General features: G+C 38.4%; 1 protein-coding gene across 11 annotated transcripts in view; it reads right to left on the bottom strand.

The window, feature by feature from the left end:
• The window catches only part of tns1b (tensin 1b), a 132,993-nt gene that overhangs the window by 55,941 nt on the left and 51,300 nt on the right, over window positions 1-25,752 (bottom strand). For 8 of the 11 annotated variants that reach the window (XM_058083054.1, XM_058083049.1, XM_058083048.1 and 5 more), the window contains exon 4: window positions 9,357-9,395. In XM_058083054.1, the coding sequence (XP_057939037.1) occupies window positions 9,357-9,395 (39 nt within the window). Of the gene's footprint in view, window positions 1-9,356; window positions 9,396-25,359; window positions 25,674-25,752 lie in introns of those variants that run through there. The other 3 variants (XM_058083058.1, XM_058083055.1, XM_058083057.1) reach the window with 1 other exon arrangement.

Raw genomic sequence — 25,752 nt, 5'->3', positions numbered from 1 at the left:
TGCGTTCATGCCTTTCTGACTTTTGAACTTTTTAAGTTCAGAACCTCACCATCAGCCAAGTCAGCTGAGCATTACGTTACGTTTATTGCCACAAGAGGAGATAAAGACCATTCCCCTGTGTGGATGCTGAATTGCGCAAAACAAAACATTATAATATACATGTTGTGCTGTAAATGGAATAAAGAATACAAATGTCGTGTTTATGTTTTCGTGTAGTGTTCTCGATGTGTTGTTTCTATATAACTGTACATTTTACGGTGGTTAACTGATTTAAACACTTTATATGCATAAAGACAAAAGGGATTGCCAAGTGTAAAATACTTTACTAACTGGAATGCAGAACCTTGTATACCTGACTAATTATTGAAAACAAGACAAGATGAGGCATGCCTTGCCATCACATTAATGTGGGTTAATTTAATGTTGCTGGCCCTCTACTGCCTTGAATTCCTGAAGGAATTCATGCTACTAAACTCAGTATAGCAAAAAAGTGCTGTAAAGTAGAACCCCACTTTTTGCGTTCCAGACTTCCCTGCGAATGGCACAAACATATGTAGGTACTCACCAATAGTGAATGAATGATAATGAAAGATGATCGATGATCAGATGTTTTTCAGACAGTGTTCACTTAAGCATTTGTTACTGGTGCGCCATTTTAGTGCTTCCCTTAAAAACATTATCAGTGAAGCATAAAAACAAAGGTGTAAAAATTGTGGTGTAAAAATTATATTCTGTATATTTTACTGGTAGGATCATGTATTCATAAATTACAGCCAATCACGCTTCATGCATGAATGCATGAATCCCAGCTTCACTCTATCATGGTATTTCAAAAGTACCGTATATTAACTAATTATTCATGCAGTTTCTCCGTTGAATATAGCCTATTATTATATCATATAAAAAATTTTCCTCTGCTTATCCGGGTCCGGGTCGCGGGGGCAGCAGTCTCAGTAGGGAAGCCCAGACTTCCCGATCCCCGGCCACCTCCTCCAGCTCCACCGGAAGGACACCAAGGCGTTCCCAGGCCAGCTGTGAGACATAATCCCTCCAGCGTGTCCTAGGTCTGCCCCGGGGCCTTTTCCCGGCTGGGCATGCCAAGAACACCTCACCAGGGAGGCGTCCGGGAGGCATCCGGACTAGATGCCCGAGCCACCTCAACTGACTCCTCTCGATGTGAAGGAGAAGCGGCTCTACTCTGAGCCCCTCCCGGATGGCTGAGCTCCTCACCCTATCTCTTAGGGTGAGTCCAGCTACCCTCTGATATTGTGACTCCTATATCAGGTAATGCAGTTGTCCCAAGTTTATCATGGTCAATTGGTTCCTAACTCAACCTCGACAAGTAAATTCCCACAAAGTAGAATTCAATATTAATAAATAGAATATTATCATAGATTGACCGGTTTTTAACATTAGAGCCCTGTGACATGACATGAAACAGCCCCCCTATAGTCACCTTTACACTTGTATAACCCAAGAGGTCGCTGTTGTCTCATCAATGTACTGACGCCTACATACGTTACTGATAGGTGTAGAATACTGCCGTTGATTGTGGTTAAGCACAGCCAATCAGAGAATGCATGTAGCGAACATTCACACAAGTGTTGGCCACGTTCTACACTGCTAACTTGCTGCTAGCACTCAGCTACAGTCAACTGTAACAAGCTGACGTCATAGCACTTCCCATGCCCCACGTCAAATATGTGTTCCAAATGTGAAAATTAAAAAAAAATGGTTCATGGAGTTATATTTGTAAATAAATTTACAAAGTTATTTGAATGTAAAACAATCCATGACATGATTTGAAAAATTGGTGTTATTTCATGTATAGAGAGCTGTAATAATGTTAAATACTGTACTTAGAAGGTTGACAGGTTTTTAATCACTGTAATTACAAAAATGTCATACAGGGGGGTCATACAGCAGCCATCACAGTTGTTAGTAGCTAATTTACTGCTTGTCATTAAGGAATTTGAAAAGGTGGTAGGGGAGACCACTGATATAATGGTTTGATTAATGTTTTGATGATAAGAACATACATTTGTTGTGGTTTTAGTGGCACAAAGGCGTGTAATTAGAAAGTCCAGAAGAAAACAAATATTTTACAGAAACATGAACATTATTGTGGAAAAAGTCTAGCTTTCTTCACAACATCAATCCATTTGAAGAATATTATGATATGCTAGTGACATGTATGTGGATGGGCCTGTTTATTTATTTTTGCATTTAATTATGACATAACATTTTATAAGGCTGCACAGTTTACGAGTGGTTAGCACGCAAGCCAAACAGCTAGGAGATCCGGGTTTGATTCCCTGCTCGGGCATCTCTGTGTTGAGTTTGCATGTTCTCCCTGTGCGTGGGTTTTCTCCATCTATATGTGCTTGGCTGGCAACCAGTCCATTACCCTGCCTCTTGCCCAAAGACAGCTGGGATAGGCTCCAGCATGCCCATGAGGATAAGCGGTATAGAAAATGGATGGATGACATTTTACAAGAATTGGAATTTCACCATCATCATCCACAATAACACAAATGTCATTCTTATTTCTGTGGTTTCTAAAGCTATAAAAACAGATAAAAAGAGACAGCTCATGACTGCATGTAAGCACCTAAGCTTTCTGAAATTGCCAACAACGCTCCTTTTACATATAACGTGTTGTATATATTAACCAAGCTACAGCAAGATTTCTATTATTATTAAGATTATTAACATTGTTAATATTAATCGAACTACTACATTACTGGCGTATCAATACCTTACCAGGTGTCTTACATTCGGATTGTGTATTTTTATGTTTTAAAAAGTGAAGTTTCCTTTTAACTCTACAGTGAAACTGTGTGTCTGTGTGTGCAAAGAGAAAATAATGACTACACCACCAAGGATGCTTTCCCGCCGGTTTAAAGGGTGTCCTCATGTCTACATCAATGTGTGTGCGTGAGAATGAGTCAGTCCAGGGGTGTGTGCTTGGGAATCATCATTTCATTCTTTCCTGATTGCCTCTTTCTCCTCTGACAGATCCCTGGTTGTTTAAAATGATGACATCAGGACAGTTCATCTGCCAATCGATGTCTAACACTATAATAAAATGAAATCTTTCTGAACTCTTCCCACTGCCATCCATCACTGTGTGCAGCGTATTATACGTCTTCTCTGTTATTGTGCTAGAGGGGGGCTTCTAGTGGAAGTTTAAGTTAACTGCGAGCCATGTGCACATTGGGTCTGTTTTAATAATGGTACTTTTGAAACATCAGCCCAAGGCCATTGGACATAACGGAAATATAAATATCAAACTGCCACCATCATAAACCTTGACTCACTGCTCAAGCAATCTTTAGTAGGCAGCGTCATCAAATAGAGGTATGCAAGACTGACATCTTGTGCGATGTCATGCATGATGGGGGTTTGACCTTCGAGGCATATTTTTTCCAGAAAATGTTGGTCAACCACAGAGCAATTGACTTTACAGGGTCCACTGTTATGTAAACACTCTCGATTAAGGTTGGAAGCATTCTGGGATGCTTCATCTTGTTCATAAAAGATAAATACTACAGTTCATACACAATAATTTGTTAGCTTTTTCAAACATATGATTATGGTAATAAAACAACTCTCCTAAGTTTACACAGAATGTTATGAACACACACACAGCTGTTCCTCTCTCATGCTCCACGAGCCTTTATCTGCAGCTTTCTCACAGCCATGTCCTAGAAATGTAAACACCGCGTTGGAGGAGGGACTGCATAAGCTTGTATTGGGAGTTTGGGCGAAGTATGTGTTGGGCCAGATCCCATCCCCTTAAGTTAAAATTAGGGGGGCTTCCAAAATGCCAAGGATCCCAGAGGACTATCAAGCAGTAGAGAGTGAACGATCCTCTGTATGGGAAAAAACGACTGAGTCAAAATCCGTGACCCGAAACCTCCTTTATGTTCTTGCTCCCACTCACATGGACTCTGTTATGTAACCACTAAGTCCAATGGGTCCTCAATCAGCAGCCCCATATATTATATTTTTTTCAAATGAAAATATAATGTAAATTAATAAATACCATAATTCAGAATTTCACATATACGATATTTACACCAAAAGACACACTGTAAACCTTGCAATCCCAGCATGTTCACATCTAAGTTTAACAGCTGCCGCGGTCCAAGCAGTCCAAGTTGAAGCTGTAGTAAGTCAACACTTAATCAAACTTCCTTAAGATTTGTCAAATCAAACCAGGATCAACTCTGAACCTCAGATGTAAATTCCTCCACTCACTCTCCGCTCTCAGGGAACACATTTATAGCAACATACACAAACACAAATAGGGGTATTATTTAATGTCTCTAATAAAAAAAAACATTTTAAATATCTTAAACAGGTTTTCTATGAGCTGTGGACCGAGTGGTTGGCGCGCAGGCCACACAGCTAGGAGACCCGAGTTCGATTCCACCCCCAGGCATCTCTGTGTGGAGCTTGCATGTTCTCCCCGTGCATGCGTGGGTTTTCTCCAAGTACTCCGGTTTCCTCCCACATTCCAAAAAACATGCTAGGTTAATTGGCACCTCCATATTGTGAGTGTGAATGGTTGTCTATATAAGCCTTGTGATTGGCTGCCAACCAGTCTCGGGTTTACTCCGCCTCTCACCCAAAGACAGCTGGGATAGGCTCCAGCATGCCTGCGACCCTCGTGAGGATAAGCGGTAGAAAATGGATGGATGGTTTTCTATGCTCTACTATGAAAATGTTGAAATTATAAATAGGGAATCCAACACTGTTGAAATTCACTTATCATGGTCAGGTCTGGAACCAATTAATTGTGATAAATGGTGATTGTAAATTGTGATACATTATTTCCTTTTATTTCTGTTTTTGTACGATTTGTATGATTTCATACAATGGACCCTTTGTAAATACAAGCCAATTGGTCCACCAGCCACTCATTTAGTAATATATCAATAAATGTGACAGAAATGACTTGCATTCTTTTGTCCTACCTATTGGGTATGTTTGTATAAGTTTTTTCTTCAATTCTTCTGTTGGCCAAAAACCTTCTGCTTGAGTATGTATCTGAATCAACACAGACCCCTTCACAAGAACAAGATGAAAGTTATCAATAGTCCAGCCAGACCCCAAACCTGAAACAAACTGGAAATGTGACAGGTGGGCTGTGCACAAGAGAGGCCCTCACTGCATAGCAGAAGTAATGTACACCTATGCTTCCATCTTATTTTACTTCTGAAATGATTTATGATACTCCTTTTCCTACTGAAAAAGAAAAAAATATGTGTTAGATGTGTGATCTTTTCCAACGATTGTGAACAAAGAAGGCTGTTTGCCCCCTAAACGCACACCATACTGTTTTATTCCCATGTAGTCCACTTAAGAGACACAGAGTTGGAATTTAAACATGCCTGTGTTTATGGGCTTGATTGTGCCGCAAATCATCGAAGGCCTGGTTGAAGCTTGTTTATTCCAAGTAATGCATGTACGTATATCAAGAGAAGAATCTATCCTTCTAAACACAACTCTGATTGGATCACATCATCTTTGCCCTGGAGTAACTCATTAGTCAATTTAGGCTTTGGCCGTGTTCTATCGCAGCATAAGACCAATAAAAGAGAGTGACGTAGGTGTTGGTGGTTTACAGTCTTTAATTTGTGTGTGAATACGTGTTTTTGAGAGAATGCATTCATGCATTTGTGAATTTTTGTCTGATGAAATGACATTTTCAGTAGAACCAAACAAGATTTGTTTTATTCGTGCAGGGTTTTTTTAATGCATGTGTGGCATAGTCTGGACTTGATTGATTTTTTAAGGTTGTCATCACAATTCTGCTATTCTGTGGTGCTATTTCTCTTCATAACCCCATTACTTTGTATCTAAAGGGGTTTTACAGCTACATATATATTAGTAGTCATTAGCACGAAATGTTATGTTTAAACCCGTTGAAATGAGAAGTCAATGCTGATCGGACATTTTTAGACTATATTTGCCCAGATTAGCCAAGGAAATCTCCAGAGAGCAATAGTTATGTGTTTAGCCAAAAGAAAGAAAAAATTGTTGAAAAAAGATTTTATTGTGGTTATAAAGATGCGTTTATTTTGCATGTTTATTAGCACTGAAATGCCAGGATTTCTTTTTTCCATTTAACCTTTTCTGCAAGCTCCTGGGTAAATGCTGCCATCAGTCTGCACTTAAACTGAACTATCAGTCTGCACTTAAACTAAAACTAAATCATGTTAAGACATTCTTGATATGCAAGGGTTTGAGGGGAAATGGTACACCTACAAAACATCTGGTCGGAGTACTGCTGCTCCGAACATGCATGCTTACACACACACAAGTCTCCTTTGCCTCTATGGTGGAACACTCCCATACCCTCTACCTGTATCTATACGTGTACATCCACCTTGACTGTGCTGATTGTGCTTTAATTTTTCAAACAAATATGCCACAAATCACCACCAAATTTGCTACACACCTTTATGGGACGGACAAGCACGTGTGTGACATTTGAGCAAGATTGGTCAAAAAACATGGTTGCCATCAAGCAAAGCGTCTTTACAGGAGCATGTAATCAACTTAATAGCACCTAACTGCTCACAAGTCACCGAACATTTGTCTAATGATTATCCAACATTAAGAATATTTGAATTGTAGCATGCCTTTTAAAGCATTTCTGAAAAAAAAACTTTTCCAGTCATGCCCCCACAACGACTTTAAGCCATAGTACCAGAGTTTTAAAAAAGCACTTTTGGACTTAATAACACACCATGGGGTGGAGCTAAGAATTGTACCCAGGAACAAGGAACATTACCCTGAAATCATGAATTTTACCCTGGAAGCATGAACTTTGCCCTTCAACTAGGAATTTAACAAGGGAGTAGAAACGTTACACAGAAACAAGGAACTTTATTCTGATATCAAGAAATTTACCCTGGAACCAGAAACTTTATCGTGGAATTAGGAATTTTACCCAGGAACTAGGAACTTTACCCTCTAGCTAGGAATTTTAGCCAGGAAGTAGGACATGTACACAGGAACCAGGAATCAAGAATTTAACCCTGGAACCAGGACTTTATGCAGGAACCAAGAACTTACCTAGCAACTAGAAACTAAGAACTTTACCATGGAACTCTGAGCTTTACCCAGCAACAAGAAATTTTACAGTTGAACTACAAACTTCAACCAGGAACCATGAACTTCACTCTAGAACAGGGGTGGGCAAACTTTTTGACTGGCGGGCCGCATTGATTTAACAAAATTGACGAGGGGCCAGACTCGATATTTTACACGTAAGAGGCCACCTGGAATGATTGAATGATTACAAATTTCCTCACTGAGGGACAAATAAAGGCATATCTTAAAATATCTTAATTGTATCTGTAAAAGTGTCATGCAATCAGATTTATGGGCACTTTGAGATCATTTATTGGATGTAAAGTGCATTATAAATTTATAATAATAAATGCATTATTATTTATATTATTATTTATTATTATTAATTGTATTATTATTATATGCTTGTGTCCCTTTTTTCAAGAGCACTTTGTAAATAACAGATCACATCAAATAACGAAATTATTGTATCTGTAAAAGTGTCATGCAATCTGCTATATGTGCACTTTGAGATCATTTATTTGATGTAAAGTGTGTTATAAATTTATAATAATAATATTTTTTATTATGTTATATTATTATTTGTTATTATTATTATTATTATTATGTGCCTGTGTCCCTTTTTTCAGGAGCACTTCGTAAATAACAGACCGCATCAAATAACGAAATTATTGTAATCTGCTATGTGTGCACTTTAAGATAATTTATTTGATGTAAAGTGTGTTATAAATTTATAATAATAAGAATACATTTATTATTATTTGATATTATTTGTTACTATTATTTTATATTATTATTTTTATTATTTTATTATTATGATGATGTAAAGTGCGTTATAAATTTATAATAAGAAGAATAAATTTAGTATTATTTTATATTATTTGTTATTATTATTTTATATTATTATTATTATTTGTTATTATTATTATTATTATTATTATTATTATTATTATTATTATTATTATTATTATTATTATTATTATTATGTGCCTGTGTCCCTTTTTTCAGGAGCACTTTGTAAACAACAGACCGCATCAAATAACAAAATTATTGTATCTGTAAAAGTGTTATGCAATCTGCTATATGTGCACTTTGAGATCATTTATTTGATGTAAAGTGCGTTATCAATTTATAATAAGTGGCCCCCGGGTTTGCCCACTACGGACTTTGCCCACCCCTGCTCTAGAACCAGGAACTTTACCCACACGTGAATCGGTTCAGGACTAGAAAGATTTCCATCGTGAGGTGTCCTAATTTTCAGATGGCTTTAGAGTCAATAAAACCACTCCTTTTTTAGTTTAGCAGGAATGAGAAACCTTATAGTCTTTGGGTTTTGGTGCAAAATCTTTAAAGCTGACAACAGTAACTAGCTACTTGTTAAGTTATTAAAGTGAATAATTATGACATCATCAGGCCAAGCAGATCACTTCAAAAGTCAGGTTTGTAGGGAACGTTCTTGTCCTCTGTGTAAAGGTGACCATACTACAAAGAAAGAAACCTCATCACTGCAGGAAAACTATGACCAAACAGTGTCTCCATGCAGAAGACATCTATCTTCCAATTCTTTTTGCAAAGGATAATAACATGTTCTTATATCATGACATCACCGTCTTTGCATGAAACCTAAAAGAACTGTGAGAGAGAAAGAAAAAAGTGCAGGGGGGTTATTTGCGTTGGGTTTGTCAAACTTCCAAAACCATTAAAATACATAACATGCAAGAAAGTGGGTGAGTGACTTGTATCCAAGCCGAACGCAGCAACTGATTACCAAAAAAGGCAAGAAGGCAAGGATGTTTTTATTTCTCTTAAAATACACTTCATACTCGGACTACATCACAATTGTTAGACCAGAAGATGTCATCATACTACGGCAGATTCTCGGAACCCACTGTATTGACAGACCAACATTTGGATTAATAGCTCTAAAAACATTTCCTTATTTTGGTAAAAACAGTTTTGCGTTTTGGCAAGCATACCAAAATGAACAAACTATTGACAAAATCTCTTGTTTGACCTCAAATAAAATGTCTTCTTGTCTAGCCCCAGAGAAACATGTTTTCAAGTGTGCCGTTTCCCCCACCATCAATAAAATGTTTTGTTCAGTTTTTCAGTCATAGGATCACTATCAAAAATAGTACAACAGCCTTGTTTGATACCAATGTTAAAATGGCACTATGTTTTGATAATAGTATATGTACATAATAGCATGTATAACATTAGATTACTTAAAACAAAATAGTATTACTCACAAGCTCATAGTTTGTTGCTGGAACACAAGATGAAGACACCTGTAAATAAAAAGGAAACTGTCAGAAAAGGTACAAGCTTCATTTCTACACCTTTGAAATTGAAACAAACTGAAGCCGCAGCAGTGACATGCAATGAGGTTCATAACTGGTGAGGCACTGGCTCCTTAAAGGGGACCTATTATGCTCATTTTTCGACCCTTTGTATTCAGTTGTGGACTCCTATAGAGCAATTACACACAATAACCAGCACAGAAAACCTTTTGATTTTCCAGAATCTGCACCTGTTCCAGCTGTATTTCCTTTGATTTGATTATTCCACCCACAGCCCGCTTTGGGGCAAGCCCATACCGCTGTGATTGTTCACACCCCCTAACTATAAACCATATAAGGAAGTCCGCGACTTGTGACATCACAAAGAGGCAGTTTTACCACGCCTTTTGAACCATCCCAACTTCTTTTAGGGCTCATTTCCAAATGTGCTAACCTCATTACCTGAAACTTGGGCATCATCTAACATGAGAATACAACATTATTACTACATTTTTAATAACTGAAAGGCTGAAAAACATTTGTGGTCTCACCTTTTATTTGTGTACAAAGTGCATGTGCCTATCATTCCCCAGGAGAAGCTCTGACAGAAAATACTTCAAGTTCAAATTAGATTTGCAACAATTAATTGATGAACCGATGATTAATTGATCATCCAATTAATTATTATCCAGTGAGCTATATTGGTAACTCTTTTTTTTATAAAAAAAATTCTTAGCCTTTCAAACGTGACTGTCTTAGCTTTCTTAATAATTCATGAAAGCAGACATATTTTCTTTGTGTTTTAGGCAAAACAAGAAAAACAATGATATAATTGCCTATTTTCTGATATTTTGCAGACCAAACCACTGTTTGTGTTTGGTACATACTGATTTGGTCCATCTAAGACCTAACCTATCTAGACCTAGACCTACTCAATTAATCAAAACAACAAGCATTAGGTTTGTTGCAACCCTAGTTGAAATATTGTTATTTATATCACGTTATCATGATTTACTTTTCGTGATGAGCCTCACTTCAATCCCTTGACTGTACATCAGTGAGCAGCAGGTAGCTAAAATGTGCCTGCTCAGTATCATACGGTACACTTAAAATGTACATAAACTTTGGGTAATGATAACGACAACTACAAGATGAGTACACATTACGATACTCATTGCCCAAAGATAATTTAGGGTAACTTAAGAAGAAAGAAGCCTATCTGTGTTAAAATAAAGTGTGTGAAATGACAATGTTTAAAGGTTGCACTAACCACAGTATGATTACAGGACACGAGACAATTCTGAACAACACGACTACAAGGCAGCATTTTTTTCCTTCACACTAGCTTTACAGTAGTTGCCTATCAAGCAAGAATCTCAGATTTTAGGCAGGGATGTCTCCAAAAGAACCCATGATCTATTGAAGGGCCAGGGGTAATCCGATTAGCATCCTTTGCCATAATCATGATGTAAGCTTCAACTCAGGACTTAAACAGGGAGAGTGTAGGGATAATGGTCTCTAACAGGAGACACAGACGATGAGTATTAAGACAAATAGGACACCACGACTGATTCCTTCCTGTGCATCTCTGCGCATCTGCACTTTGTCTATACACAATCATTTTTTTCCAAATCTGTGATAAAAAGTTTGCTGACTTTCTCAACAAAGTACGACTCACAACATCAAACACATGCCAGGATTTTTTTGTTTTCCTTAAAATTACTCATGACCTGTTAGAGTCCAAAAGTAATCATTTCATTTCATGCTGGAACTTTAGGTTAAGCATTCAACCCGGAAAAGGCACAGGACCGACAATATCACTTCTGTCGCATCAGGATCAAGTAGTGAATAAGATCAGCAGCCTAATTTACAACTTTGAAAAAATTCCCAATTAAAGTACAATAATAAACATGAAATCAGCAACTGGCTGCTGATTAAAGATAGCCTTTTGGGCTACATCCTTGCAGCAAGCTGAAATGGACCAATTAGTGAGCCAACCTGTTTATCTCATCTATATAGTAGAGTGACCCGTTTTCATGTCCCATCCTGTTTTTGTTGGGGGTTTTTTAGATAGTGATGAAAATGTCCTGGTTTTCATTGTTTTTCCTTGGGCCATTTAATTGAAAAGCAAAACACAGTTAATCTTCTGTCGCTAGCCGAGTTGAAGTCTCTGAAAATTGGGGATGTCATGCTCATCCACAACAGTGGTTCAAATTAGCAAGTTCTTGCGACTTTAGAGGGCACATTCTTGCTGAAAATGTTGGTTATACTGTCATCCCACATTTATCGTGATTGTTTTCAGACCTGAACGTGACAAGTACATTTCTGTAAGAATTGTTACTTATAAATCAGATGCTTTTGTATGAAACTTGACCTAAATACATTTTTACATTTTACATTAGAGCCCTATAGACATAAAATAACAACCCTATAGTCACCGAAATGTTTGACAATGCTTAATTAGTGCAATGGCATACATATTTTTTGACTAATGATAGGCCGTAACACCAAAACAGAATGATTTATTAATTATATTTTTAAAACTATGAAGCCACATAACAGATTATTGTATATTGAAGCTAAACAAGCATTTGGACACAGATTCCTAATTTTGGAATCATCTTGAAGTTTTTTCCTTTGAAATTTCCGTCTTTGGTTATACAGTGAATCTTTGTGATTAATTCATTCCAAAAGAACATTTGCCAGAAAATTTTCAGCGAAAACCAAATCATACAAAAACTGGTGAGTACAAAAATTGAGGTTTGACTGTTGATAGTATTTTGCAATAGAACAATTTGTTCATTGAGGCATACTTTTAATTAGGGTTGGGTATCAAGTGTTGAGCATCGAACTGTGACTGCCATTTGTTTATTTTTATAAAATTTTGATGACGGACCATTCTGCCGACGAGAAAAAATGAAGAAAATGGAAAAGAAAAAATTAACAAATGAAGAAACGGCAGGAATTTCAACAATGGACAGTGTGCGAGGGCACTCGAAAGTTTGGCTGAAAAGAAAAATGAATGGTTGGCGCAGTGCAACATTTGCAACGGAATCATATCATGCAAAGAAGGATGCATCGCTAACATGATTAAACACTTACGGAGTGCCCAGTTTTCGACAAGCTATGCTGGACTTATTCAGTCAGGTACCTTAGAGAAATTAAAATTTAAATTAGAAAATCAAGACATTCAGAAATTTCATCAAAGAACTTTGGTTAAACCATGCAAACCTTTATAACCCTACCAAGGAACCGAGAATTGTTAGGAACCAGAATCAAAATGAGGAATCGGAACCCTACGTTTAATGTACTGAAATGATATGCATCTTAGAGTAAACTTTGAGTATCATTTGAGTATCTCATTGCCGGTGTCCTGGTTTTCAGTAATCAAAATATAGTCACGTTTTCTCAGTTTCTTATAACCAGTATCATGTTAATAAACAGGCAGTAAGTATACAACAATGCATTTTTATATTATTGAAAACTGAACAAAGACCAGACAAATTTAAGGAAGTTTTGGGGCTTTTTGGGACTAATTTGAAAAATTGGGCCCTTGGGGTTATCACAACTGATGACCTTTAACAGCACTTTGCAGCTTTCTTTATCCAAGACAAATTACAAAGCCTGGCGATCTGGTTTGTGTTAGTGCTTTTCAATAACCCATACTTAATAATATCTGGTCCCACATGGACATATTTTACCATACCATTTTAAAATCAAGATTCATCTTGCGATCTTTTTTATATTTGTATCTTGAAAATGTTCAAATGTTGCTGCATTTTGTTCCCAACAAGCAGTTGACTTATCAAAGCTTTGATAAACCGTGCAGCAACTTGAATGAGGGCATCTTCATGGAAAGCACCGCTGTTTCTGTTTTCATCTGTCAAGAGACTGACATGTCTCTGAAGTTGACAGTCTACAGTATCTTGGCATGGCCGCAAGTTATTCTAACGCTCCCACAGTCCCCCAACCTTTTCCTTCTTCACCATCCTTATCGCTGATAACAACATTCTGTTCTTCTTTGTGGGGGCCTCGGCCTTGAAGCGGCAGCTCACTCCTTGACTCGTCAAACCTGGTCAGTGTTTGCGCCTGACAGCCTTTCTATCGGCAATGCCTGGCACATGTTTACATGTTTTTATATGATGGCAAAAACCATGAGAACACTAACTAAACACAACCCGTCCTGGAATACTGATTTTGAGCTTCAGAGTTTGGAATAATTTATAATGGAAATCAAAATAGTCAAACTGTCACCATCATGAAACCTTCATCAACGAAAAGGTAAGCTAATTGGAGACTTTAAATTGTCCACAGGTACTGTATGAATGTGAGTGTGTTTGTTTGTCTATATGTACCCTGCGATTGGCTGGCGACCAGTCCAAGAAGTACCCCGCCACTCGGGATAGGCTTCAACTTATTATATTTTCAAGTCAAGTCTCTGAATAATAATTTATATTTTTGCAAAAGCAAGTCACAGTTTAGTTGTCCTTGGAGTTTTTTGGGGGGAAAAATTATTTATAGACAAAGGGGTGAGATTGTTGTGTGGGTTGGTGTTCTGCCCACTTCAGAATATCTCACATTCCTCCTCATGCGCTCCAATTTATGAAACATGCTGCAGTCTGAGGAGAGAGCTCACACACATAGATCCAAAGAGCGTTGTGCCTCCATTTTGATAAATAATGTGAAAAATACTATTGAATTCAAGAATTAGATTGTGTAGATCTTTGCTCTTCCCTTCTGCCTCATCTTTGTCAACACTCATGTCTTCAATGAAGGTAAAAGTGATCTTAAATGTTCTTTTATCCCTTTCAGTCATGGTTTATCATATTGTCCGCACTATTAGGCACACTTAAAAACCTTTACTTTAAAAGAAAAATCAACTTTGCACTGAGTTCCAAAATCTGGAAACATACAACATGTTTCCAGATTGTGTTACTTTGGTAAGCAGTCTGCTTGATTGACTGTCAGACAATTTCCTGCTGACACAGGGGCGGAATACATACGCTGGCAGCAATAAACCAATCAGAGAACATTACGTAATACGTACAGTACGTACGCTTAATGGCACCTCTGTGGTTGAAAAACAACATTGGGGACAATGAAATACGAAGTGAAGCAAATGAATTCGGAGCTTGCTATCATTTCAGGAGGATCAACAAAAGAAATACAGAAATACATCCCATAATTGAGACTGTGTCTTATAATGGATAATACGTAGATTGCATTATTTGTTATGTGAGAAATTGATTTGATTTGTACGTTCTGTTTGGAGTCGGAACAGACTAAGAACACTAACCAAGGTTCCACTGTACTGTACTTTCAACCTCCAAGCTATGAGAAGTTAGTTTAGTAAATCACAAACTGTATTTTTGTGAGAACAATATAAGTAGTGTGTATGCAATAGAGTTAATTATGCCAACAACTTCTGATTTAAAAATTCAAATGAAGAGCTAAAGAAAGTCTTGTGTTTGCAGTGCGTGGGAAGAAGGCCTGGTAAGAGCGTGTGTTGATGTTATCGAGAGTATTTAAATGACTGTAATATAATAAAGGATAATTGTGTTGTTGCATTCCGTACATGCTTGTGTTAACAACATTAACCCCAGGCCCATTTCCTGCAGACGTCTCTGGCCTGTAGGACAGTGTTTATTTGTAAAACAGCTCCTTCTTAGCAAATGACACACTCAATATTTCTTGACATTATGTAACTGCAGTCAGTCTCCCAAGTTTCAATAAGTCAATGTGCCTCACTGATGACATAATGAGTAATAATTATCTACTGGGCAAAATACCCTGCAGTGAAATGTCTGCTTTAAAGACAAAGCAAGATGAAATATACTCACACAGTAAAAGAAAAGGTCAAAACTATCCCTTCCCCCTCAAACTTTCCTCAGTCCTCTCCACTGGCACTTAAAGACAGGCCTCCGCTTATGTCTATCCAGGTTTTTGCATCTGCTATAACCAGGCATAGCTATCCCTGTGTTTGCCATATATTCATTTACTGTATTTGTAAATTTTAGCCACCAGGAATGGATTTGGCGCTACCTGTCGTGGTATGGATCATAACTCTAGGAAATATTTATTGCACCATGCGTTTACTTGGTAATGAAATTTAAGCAGTGACAACAGAGAAAGCACTTTCAGACAAACGTTACATTTAATAAGGATTAATCACGTTTATTCCACAGCTACCCTGCGATTATTCTTATTAAACATTGTACTAGATCCACAGCAGTCTCTTGCCACATCACGGTTTGAATTTCTTGCTGTCATAGGGGTGTCACCATGCAACTTTTTCACTTCCGATCGAAGACCAATAATGCTGCTTTGAATATCGGTCGATCAGCACGACACATACATATTTTCATTGTTTTGTTGAGTGGAATGTTTGGAAAAAACTTGATCAAGTGATGCTACTCAAACAGAGGAACATAATCAGCAACAGTAGGTATGAGAAAAATGGACCCATTTACTGCTTTATTCATTTGGACAACATATAGTAGCAAGGTTTGATGTGCTATTTTTTTTATTTTGATTAAGCTTTTTAAAGCATAAAAATGGCTTAATGAACTAAAATACAAATATGAGGCATCGAGAAGACACAATTAAAGATGTGATAATATGTGGTATTCTACACAGGTCAATAGGAGTCAATAATGTAACTGTAATACTAGACAATGTTGCCATCTGGGCCCCCAAACCCCCAACATCCCACAACCACAAATAGATAGCAGTCCTGTGGGAAACACTGTATTCAGTGTGCAAATTCAGTTTGTGAGGCCTAACCAGTAACAGGAGGCTTTGTGTAGCCGTGATGGTGGAGCGTGCCAGAGTGCAGGTTCACTTGGGCTTATCATCAAGAGAAAATGAATGAGCCAGTCTGCTTCTAAATTACTGATTTATGACAGTGTCTTTCATGAGACTTATGGCATTTTTCTTTCTCGGGGAAAGCTTTTTGGAAAAAAATGAAACATATATCGGACGGAGCAGCGCTGGCATGAACAGGAATGAGCAAGAGTCTAAGCTCCTGGCCCAAACATTGATTCCTGTCTCAGTGCTGCAGATTTATGCTTCATATGAAGAAGCTTAAGAAGGACTTCAGGCATGTGTGTGCCTGTTTATGTCTGTCTGTATTTATGTGCATGTTCACTCAGTAATGTCCATCTAATAGTAGGGTGTTAATCGCATCAAACCTACACTGCATTGAAAAGTAGTGAGACACCTTTGAGGAGCTTTTGAGGAGCCCACTCAACTAACAACTTTTTGGAATGATTTAGTCCCGGAATCGAAGTTAAGCCAAGTCAAACTCCTTTGTTCACAAAAAGCAGCTTAAAAATGTCTCTGAAAGATGTGTCCCATGACAGAAAGCCAGCAGTGAGAATAAAACCAGCGCTAAATATTGATTAACAAACCCCACACTTGTACTTGTACTTTTGATCATCACTGAAATACTCGATAAGGCTGGACAAAAGTATTTTGCTGAAGACTATTCAGTAGATTGTGAGCATGTTTACTTCAGGCATCACCATTCATAAACAAAATGTCCCAAAAGGCCCCAAAAAACATATGAAGAGTTAATCCTTCAATGCTGGCAGAAATTAGGTCTACTGACGTGCTGACAGATTATCAGTGGAACCTCAATTTTCATATGGCCCTGGTTTTTGTTTTTCAACAAAAATGATTTCCACACATGTTTCGGTTATCGTATGGTCAAACAGTGCACCTACTGTACCAAATTAGTGGTTCTTTTAGGATTGGGATACGAGAGACAGAGCGGCTGTCTCCAACCCGAAGGTTGATGATTTGATCCTCAGTCCTCCATTTCGAAGTATCCTTGGGCAACAGACTGAACCTCCAATTGTACCTGATGCTGCACCATCAGTAGGTAAATGTGGTATTTATGCTATTTATGTGCACAAAAAAGTAAGCATGCTTGAGGGGTGTGTATGTTGGTGGGTAAAGTCGAGATCACAACCAGACGTGCAATTTTTTCAGTGGTGCAATTCCTCAAATCGCTGTTTTTACCTGTTTTGTTGTTATGTGGAAAACCTAGTTGTGGTGCCCATGAAGGATCTTAAACGCATTTGGAGGACGCAAAAAATATCAGAATGTGTACCAACCGCATTAATTATGTATGTGGGGGGTGCATGTATGGACAACACAAAGTTTGTCTTGCAACCTAAAAAAATGTTGGATATGACAAAGAACCACAGGGCTCGAGCCGGAGCCAGTCTACAGCTCAAAAATCAGCATGTCACATGCGCATCCTCCATGCATTTGTTGAGTATTCTTACACTGGCCATAGGAGCCCGAACAACTGGTTGTGACCCAGGGTTCAGTTGGTGTGTGTCCCTGCTGTGTCCTGGACAGACAGACTAACAATTCAAGTGGTGTTTGCATGATGGAACACTTGTTTATTGCCACTAATAGCTCGTGCAAGAGAAATCATTGTATGGAAACTCTCTTTTGCTCCAGAGTTACAACAGTGGTCACGTTCTCTTCCCAGGCAGTTTCAGCAAAGAGTGTTTACCAGCATGCTGATTTACACATTAAGCAAGGCCCTCACTGTCTGGAATCAAACCAAATTGTGAAGGATGAGGAGGGTGTCTTGAAAGGAGGTGAGAAATGAAGGCTGTCTTGATGAATCACAGTTACTTTGACATCCAATAGAAGACTATCTGGGTATCTATAGTAGGTTTGCTATTGTCTTAAAACATTTTATGATTTCATGTGACCCAAACATGAAATTTCCCATCCAAAAGAAACACCACCGAAGCTAAGCAGTACAGAGAAATACGTTTTGGAAATATCTGTGAAAGCCTGGAAACCTAATCCTCATCAAAAGTAAAGAAGTCTTTCAACATCTTCCGTTTTGCATCTTTGTGCCAGTAAAAACATTTTTCTGTATGATGTCATCATACAGCTGCTCATGCGCTGTAAGTAAAGCGCCAATGGAACAAAATGGGAAGAGGGGACGTAAATGAAAATATACGCAGACAATAGGACCTTACATGAAGAGGTATATTACAGCTGCAATAATGAAACTAAGTACAGTGGAACCTTGGTTAGCATAAATAAACCAGATCAATAATTCCAGAAGGTCAGACAATAATTTAAACATACACTTTTCCCACGACAAATAATGTAAATCAAATTAATTTCTGTGCCAGAAAGCCAAAAATGTTAACATAAAACACATTTTTATAGTTTTACTGTTATACTTTTGCATGGAAGAAACTATGTAAAAATGCATATAAATGATGAATGAAAGTAATACATGAAAATATAACGTTACTTTTACCTTCACTGAAGATGTGATTCGTGACATGATGTAGCAACAAACCACTTTGACGTGATTTTTTTTCTTGAATTCAATCAGTTAACCACAATGGAGCCAAACAAAGTTGCAAGGGCCATCATTTGATAAAGACGGTTTTGAGAAGAATAAAGACGATAAAGAAGAATTTGAGAAGCACTAGTGAATTCAAGAAATAACTCATGACAAAACAAGAATGAGGTGGTGTCCGTGTTCATCTTGCTGACACAAATTGTGTCTTTGGGAACAATCACATTTTTTGTATTATTTTTTTTTCTGGGTTACTTAGGATGCTGCATTTACTTCTAGTAAATTTAGAGAAAATAGTTTACAACAGTGTGTGGTCAAAGCCAAACACAGTGTATAAGGAGTGCCTTGTCAGAATCGGACAAGCTGAGGCGAGCCCTTGTCACAGCCTGTTTCTTTTGCGGATTTTTGTCTTTCTGTATTTGCTGTGTTGTTATGGAATTCCTTTGTTATTTCTTGTTGTATTACGATGAACATTCCTTTGTCTGTTGTGCTGTCTCAGGCACACATTTGGTGGTGATAAGTTGTGTATTACTGTCAGACATGCCAGGTTCTCCATGCATCTGCCAGTCATTCCTTGCCTGACATTGTGTCTCACACCTGTCTTGAGTCTGAGGTTATCTTTGTCTATTCTTGTTTTTTCCTTTACCTGCTCTGGTTTCTTTCTTCCTGACAGTTCAGTTGAAAGCCCCTGTTGAGCTGGAGAAAATGTTTGTAAGTATATTATGCTTATTATGTATCAGTTTAAATGTACATTCAATGTTTAATGACATGTCACATGAAGAGGTGTTCAAAACCGCACTGTAAATCGCTAATGCTAATCACTAGCCTAAAGTTTTTGTAGTCTTGGTCGGCTGAGCTAGCAGGATGTTAGCTCCTTACGCCACCCAACATTAGTTAAAAGAGGTGTGGACTCGAGTCATATGACTTGGACTTTCACAATTTTGTAACAACTTTGATGACTTTTGACGACTTGACAATATCATCAATGATTTGCTCAGTTTGGAATTGAGTCCGACCTCAGGCTGATGACTTGAAAATACTTGATGTTTTCAGTCAATTTATTGAGTAAAGTGTGCCCCCATTCAGCCAACTGCAGTGCACATAAATGCGTTGTTTTTGGAATGTGGGAGGAAACCAGTGTACCCCGAAAAAACCCAGGCACGCATGGGGAGAACATGCAAATTCCACACAGATATGTCCAAGGAGAATCGAACCCAGGTCTTCCCGATCTCCTGATTGTGTGGCCAACATGCTAAGCACTCGGCCACCTTGCAGCATGAGTTGATAACCAGTATTTGGGAAAAACACGGACTTTCTTCCATCTATTGGTCATTCCGGTTTGTGTTTAGATCCATCTGTTTTGTTATCAAACACAATAATTATTATAGTTAAGACCTTGGTTGTCAGTGTTCCAGTAGGGACAAGCTGGAAACAATGGCAGCTGAGGAGCAACCTGTAAAAGTAGAATGTAGTGAAGTGGGAAGAAGAAGTGGTTAAATATTGTGATCGTCAAGTCTGGTAAGTGCAGAATAACGCTAATTGATTTGAAAAATCTGCCCCCTGCACAGAGTGTACACAGTCAACTTATTGAAGTGCTGCCCACAGTGTTGTATGAATGTGAATTAATGTTTTGTGCTGGGCGGAGAGAGGCCGTAGGTGTGAATTAGCATCCATGTTTCTGTCAGACTACCCCAGGATAACTATGGCAGATGCAGTTGACCACGACTAGTGTGTGACTTAGGAGTGAATAATAATAAATGCAAATCCACAAGCAGAAAAAAAATGTAAGAAAAAAAGTGTAAGAGGGATGAATAACTTCAACAGAATGTATTTTATTGTCTCAGTAGTAGATCTGCAAAAAAATTATGAAAGGGCAATCAATCCTTGTGTGTGAATGAAGCACTTGTGGATCCAATTACGTTTCGTAAAATATACACATAGTATTGCACAGGAGCATATGTAGGAGCAGACATAAACACATTATCATGCGACTCTGTAAGTGTAGCCTGTCGGTACAACTCAGTACGGTAGGTGGCGGTATGCATCAGAACTCCGCTTTTGAACTGCCATACTGTCACACAACACTTTTGGCGACTGACATGAAAGCACATATTGTCATCCAATAAGCAGGGTCTGCTGCTGTGGGCCCCGGGTTCCATCTACTCAAAGGCAGCTCCGCCTTGTTTGTGATGTAAAAAAATAGCAACAAACATAAGTGAAATTTGTATTTCTAATCATCTTTGTTTTGTTTTAATGCTTTTTACTCACTGTAGGTCTCTCCCACAACATTATTCCTTTCTCCAACAGCATACATTACAATTACATGCGCTTACGTCATGGCAAACTATGTACCACAGAACCCACCACTACAAATAAATTCCATCCCTGTGGGAAACTGAAATATGCGTGAAAATTAATGTTATTATAGTAATAGCACAATTGCAAAATGATGATCAGTTCCTGCCACAGATTTATTCCTGTCATTTTATTTTAAGTACAAGCCCCCTCCCGTTGCTTAAGCTGTATATATATATATATATATATATATATATATATGTATATATATATATATATATATATATATATATATACATATATATGCAGGTACAGTATTTTTGCATTTTGCAAAACTGCGGAAATTGGTTTGCTTTCTGTAAACCTTCCTTGAAGTGGCCTTGTTAATAAAAAAACAGCCTTTCAGCCTGACATCTCATCAGCACAATACAGTAAAAAATATATAACCTAGATCAGGGGTGGGCAAATATTTGGACTCGAGGGCCGCATTGAGTTAACAAAATTGTCTGGGGGGCCAGAACATATATTTAACACACACACACACACTATTTTATGCTTATCATTTTCCTTGAATTATTTGTCTAATTTTATCTGTAAAAGTGTTATCCTATATCAGTTGTATGTTCTCATGTCCCTTTTTCAGGAGCACTTTAAACATCACACCACATCAAACTATGTCATTTAATTTTACAGTTTTGTTGTTTATTTTTTACTAAATCAGACATCCGACTTGCAAGTCATGTTGCCAGTTTGTATGTTAAAAGTTGAAGTTACTTAGAAAGCAACTGGCGGGCCGGATTCAAACGCTTGGTGGGCCGCATGTGGCCCCCGGGCCGTAGTTTGCCCACCCCTGACCTAGATGGAGTCATAACTGAATGTTACCACTCTGCTCTCAATAAAAAAAAACAGGTCTGCTAAGGTCTATTAATGAATGATTTCACTTTGACAGGGTCGTCATTCCAACTCTAATTCGTTTGTATAAAAGCTGATTCTAAATTGTAAATACCACAAAATAACAAAAGTAATGGTAATGGTTTTATTTCATTTGAACTTGCATCAGATTACAATTGAGTGCATCACATAATCAGTTCACAGTTCCACATGTCCAAAAGGAGTAGGAAGAAGCAAAGCTTATTAAATCCTACCCCTCCATCTGGTACTTTTACAATCAGTAACTGTTACATTTGTTCACTTCCTGCTTTCCATAATACAGTTTAGGGTTTTTTTTTTTTTTAATAATGCACCTCGTACCGAAATACAAGGTGATATGACCATACAATGACAGAACGGGTACCATAGTAACTGTCAATATAGTGATATATACATAGCACATTAGATTAGATTAGATTCAACTTTTGTTATTGCTCGTGTCACTGGTACAGGGCAACAAAATGCAACATCATGACTGGTTCAAGACTCTTCATCCTTGTATTTAGCAAACATCAACTGCTTGTATTATTTCTCGAATTTGCTCATCATTGTGCATTTTTGAGGTCCTTACTCAATCCATTCCATCGTTTGATTCCACATACTGAAATGCCATGGCGTAGTCCTAGCATATAAGTGTTTCAAATTTAGCTCTTCCCTGAGATCATATTTCTTCTCTCTTGTAGAGAAGTATTGGATGACATTTTTAGGTAATTGGTTGTTTTTAACCTTATGCATTATTTTAGCTGTTTGAAGATTAACTATATCAGTAAGTTTAAGTATTTGTGATTTTAGAAGAAGTTAGTATGTTCTCTGTAGGCGGAATTATGAATTATCCTTACTGACCTTTTTTGCAGTACATTTAGCGAGTGAAGATTGCTTTTATAGTTACTACCCCATATTTCCACACAATAAGTAAGATATGGTAGAACCAGAGAGCAATAAAGAGTGTGGAGTGATTTCTGATTGAGAACAAATTTTGCTTTGATTTTTTTTGCATATAAAATGTTTGATTTCTGGGCTGCACGGTTCGATTACCCGCTCGGGTACTCCAGTTTCCTCCCATATTCCAAAAACATATTAGGTTAATTGGCGATTCTAAATTGTTCATAGGTATGAATGAGTGTGAATGGTTGTTTGTCTATATCAGGGGTGCTCATTAAGTCGATCGCGAGCTACCGGTCGATCGCGGAGGTGGTACTGGTCGATCGCTGGTCGATCGCGGCGTGACATTAAAAAAATATCATCCTCGCATCAATGCCGTCACTTGATTGATATACAGGGCAGCCATTCAGATGACAACTGAATGTTGCCCTTCGGGTGACCAATCAAATCAAACAACGTCTCTAAGTGCAGCAGAACTTACGATGTCAGCCTATCATCCATCGCCGTTACTTGATTGACATACAGGACAACCAATCAGATGACAACTGAATTTTGACCTTTAGGTCACCGCTCATGCGTAAACAACGATGCAAAGTGCTAAGCTAGTCGGCGAATTGCGAGATTTTAAGCCCTCGCTAAAGTTTATGGTCACTAAAATGAGTGAAAGAGCTGGACCAAGTAAAAAGGCAAAAACTGGACCAAGTAAAAAGGCAAAAAACATATCACTTCCATACGGATATGGAATATTATACGGATATTATCCATGACTGATAAACATTTGGAAGTGTGCTTGAGGCTGGCTATCAGCAGCTACTGTCCGGACTATGCATCCCTGGCTGGTTCAATTCAGTGCATCAAAGTAAACTCAGGTAATTACAAAAAAAATTAATAGTTAATTATGTGTGTTTTGCAATATTGGCTCATTTGGTTATGTAAGGTACATCAACATACATTGTACGTACAAATAATCATCAATACATTTGAAAATAAATAGATGTTTTGCATTTTTGTAGTGGGTAGATCATTTTGACTCGGTCATTTTAAAAGTAGCTCGCATGCTGAAAAAGTGTGAGCACCCCTGGTCTATATGTACCCTGTGATTGGCTGGCAACCAGTCAAGGGTGTACCAAGCCTCTTGCCCCAAGACAGCTGGGATAGGCTCCAGCACCCCTGCGACCCTCGTGAGGATAAGGGGCATAGAAAATGGATGAATGGATGTTTGGGTTCTGCTCATGAAAAATGGCAGCAAAATCTAAATTTTGTTCAGTGTAGTTTCAGTAAAAATGCCCCACAGATTTTTACATCCAACAAGCCTGCTTGAGTATCGGTTTGACCTGAAGACTCATACAGCTTTGCTTTTCCCATCAAGAATGTACAGTCTTGTACAGTCTTAAGGAACATGCAAAACTGGCATGGGTAGACACATGGAGGGAACTCTCACTGGTGGATTTTAATGGTCCATCCATGAGACGGCCCCCAACCCCTCTTACATACTCACACAAACATAGCCTACACACAGGCCCTCAAAAAGCATCCTTCCAGATTGGCCAAACTTTTCAATATCCATGTCCTGGCTGGAATCTATCACACTTGCTTGAAGGAGGGACAGAGGACTGACTGACTGGAGCACTGCTTCTCTGGCAGCTAATTCGGATAATAAATGTCTCCACCGAAATCCAGTCTAGCATGGGCTCGCAGCCAGTGAAAGCACGTCACTCCCTCACAACCAGATGTCACGGATAATGTCGTTGTCCTGGCAGGACAGCCTTGAGTTGTATTTATGTTTGCCTTAGCGTCCATGTGATTTTTTTTTCTTTTTCACCATCCTAACGGACCTGCCATGAAGGGTGTGGCTAATTGTAGCAAAGCTGCCCAAGGGTCCCAGACACATTGGAGACCCAAAGCAGAGAGCTCATTGATCACTCCATTTAGTTTGGGGGGAACAAACATTGCCGCCCTTCAGGTTTCTATTGATTGGTTTCACATGTAGTAGTATTCATTCTGAAGTTCAACCTGCTGTGTTTTGTTTAGAAATAATTGAATTGTTTTTTTCCCCCGTAATTTATGCTAAAAAATATATTGTAAGCTTACAGATGCCACTAATGTCATGCCAACTGTGTGCATGGGCAACCAACCACACTGAACGGTATTCTAACAGGACCACACACAGACCCGTTACCCACAAAAACTATATATTAACTCCATACAGAGTCTATATGAACTATATGGGCCAAGACTAAAAATAAACATATCCAACAGAGGCAGACACATTGAAATACTATGTAAATATACACATGCTGATGCTGATGTGCATACCTAGTGAACATCCTCAAAAAGGTCATGTTTACATATGGTATATCTAGCAAAGTCATCATACTATTACATCCCTTAGACCAGGTCCAATTTGTTTCTTCTTTTCAAGCAAGCAACTTTAAATTATTGCTCTCTTGCTCTCTGGAATCTCCAAAAAAAAAAACACTCAAGCAGCAACACTTTCCCACTAACACAACTTCAACAGCTTACCTGAAACACAGCGGTGGCCATCCTCCCTCTTTTTAGTCTCCTTTCCTAAGTGTGATGTTTTTAGCGCTGCATTGTCCGAAAAGTTTGGCTCCCGTCAGACATTTAAGGCTCAATCCACTTACTGTTACCGTACTGCAGCAGAGATGGGGGATTGTGCATCAGAAAGTGAGGGAGCAGTGGTGTGTCTATGTGTGTGTGCGTGTTCCAGCTCCAAGCCAATAGGTCTGGCTAGTCTCTCCCTCTCTTAAGTACAACCAGAGGCAAATCCTAACATCCCACAACTGGAAACATCGCATTGCTGCACACTGCCCTGAATGAGCAGGCAAAGTCCGCCTACAGGGTTACAGCTTTTTTCCTCTCTTCTCCTGCTTGTGCTCGCTCCTCCCTCTTGTT

This window comes from Doryrhamphus excisus, chromosome 9 (assembly GCF_030265055.1).
Source record: "Doryrhamphus excisus isolate RoL2022-K1 chromosome 9, RoL_Dexc_1.0, whole genome shotgun sequence".
Classification (NCBI taxonomy): domain Eukaryota; kingdom Metazoa; phylum Chordata; class Actinopteri; order Syngnathiformes; family Syngnathidae; genus Doryrhamphus; species Doryrhamphus excisus.
This window is presented reverse-complemented; position numbering and strand designations above follow the sequence as displayed.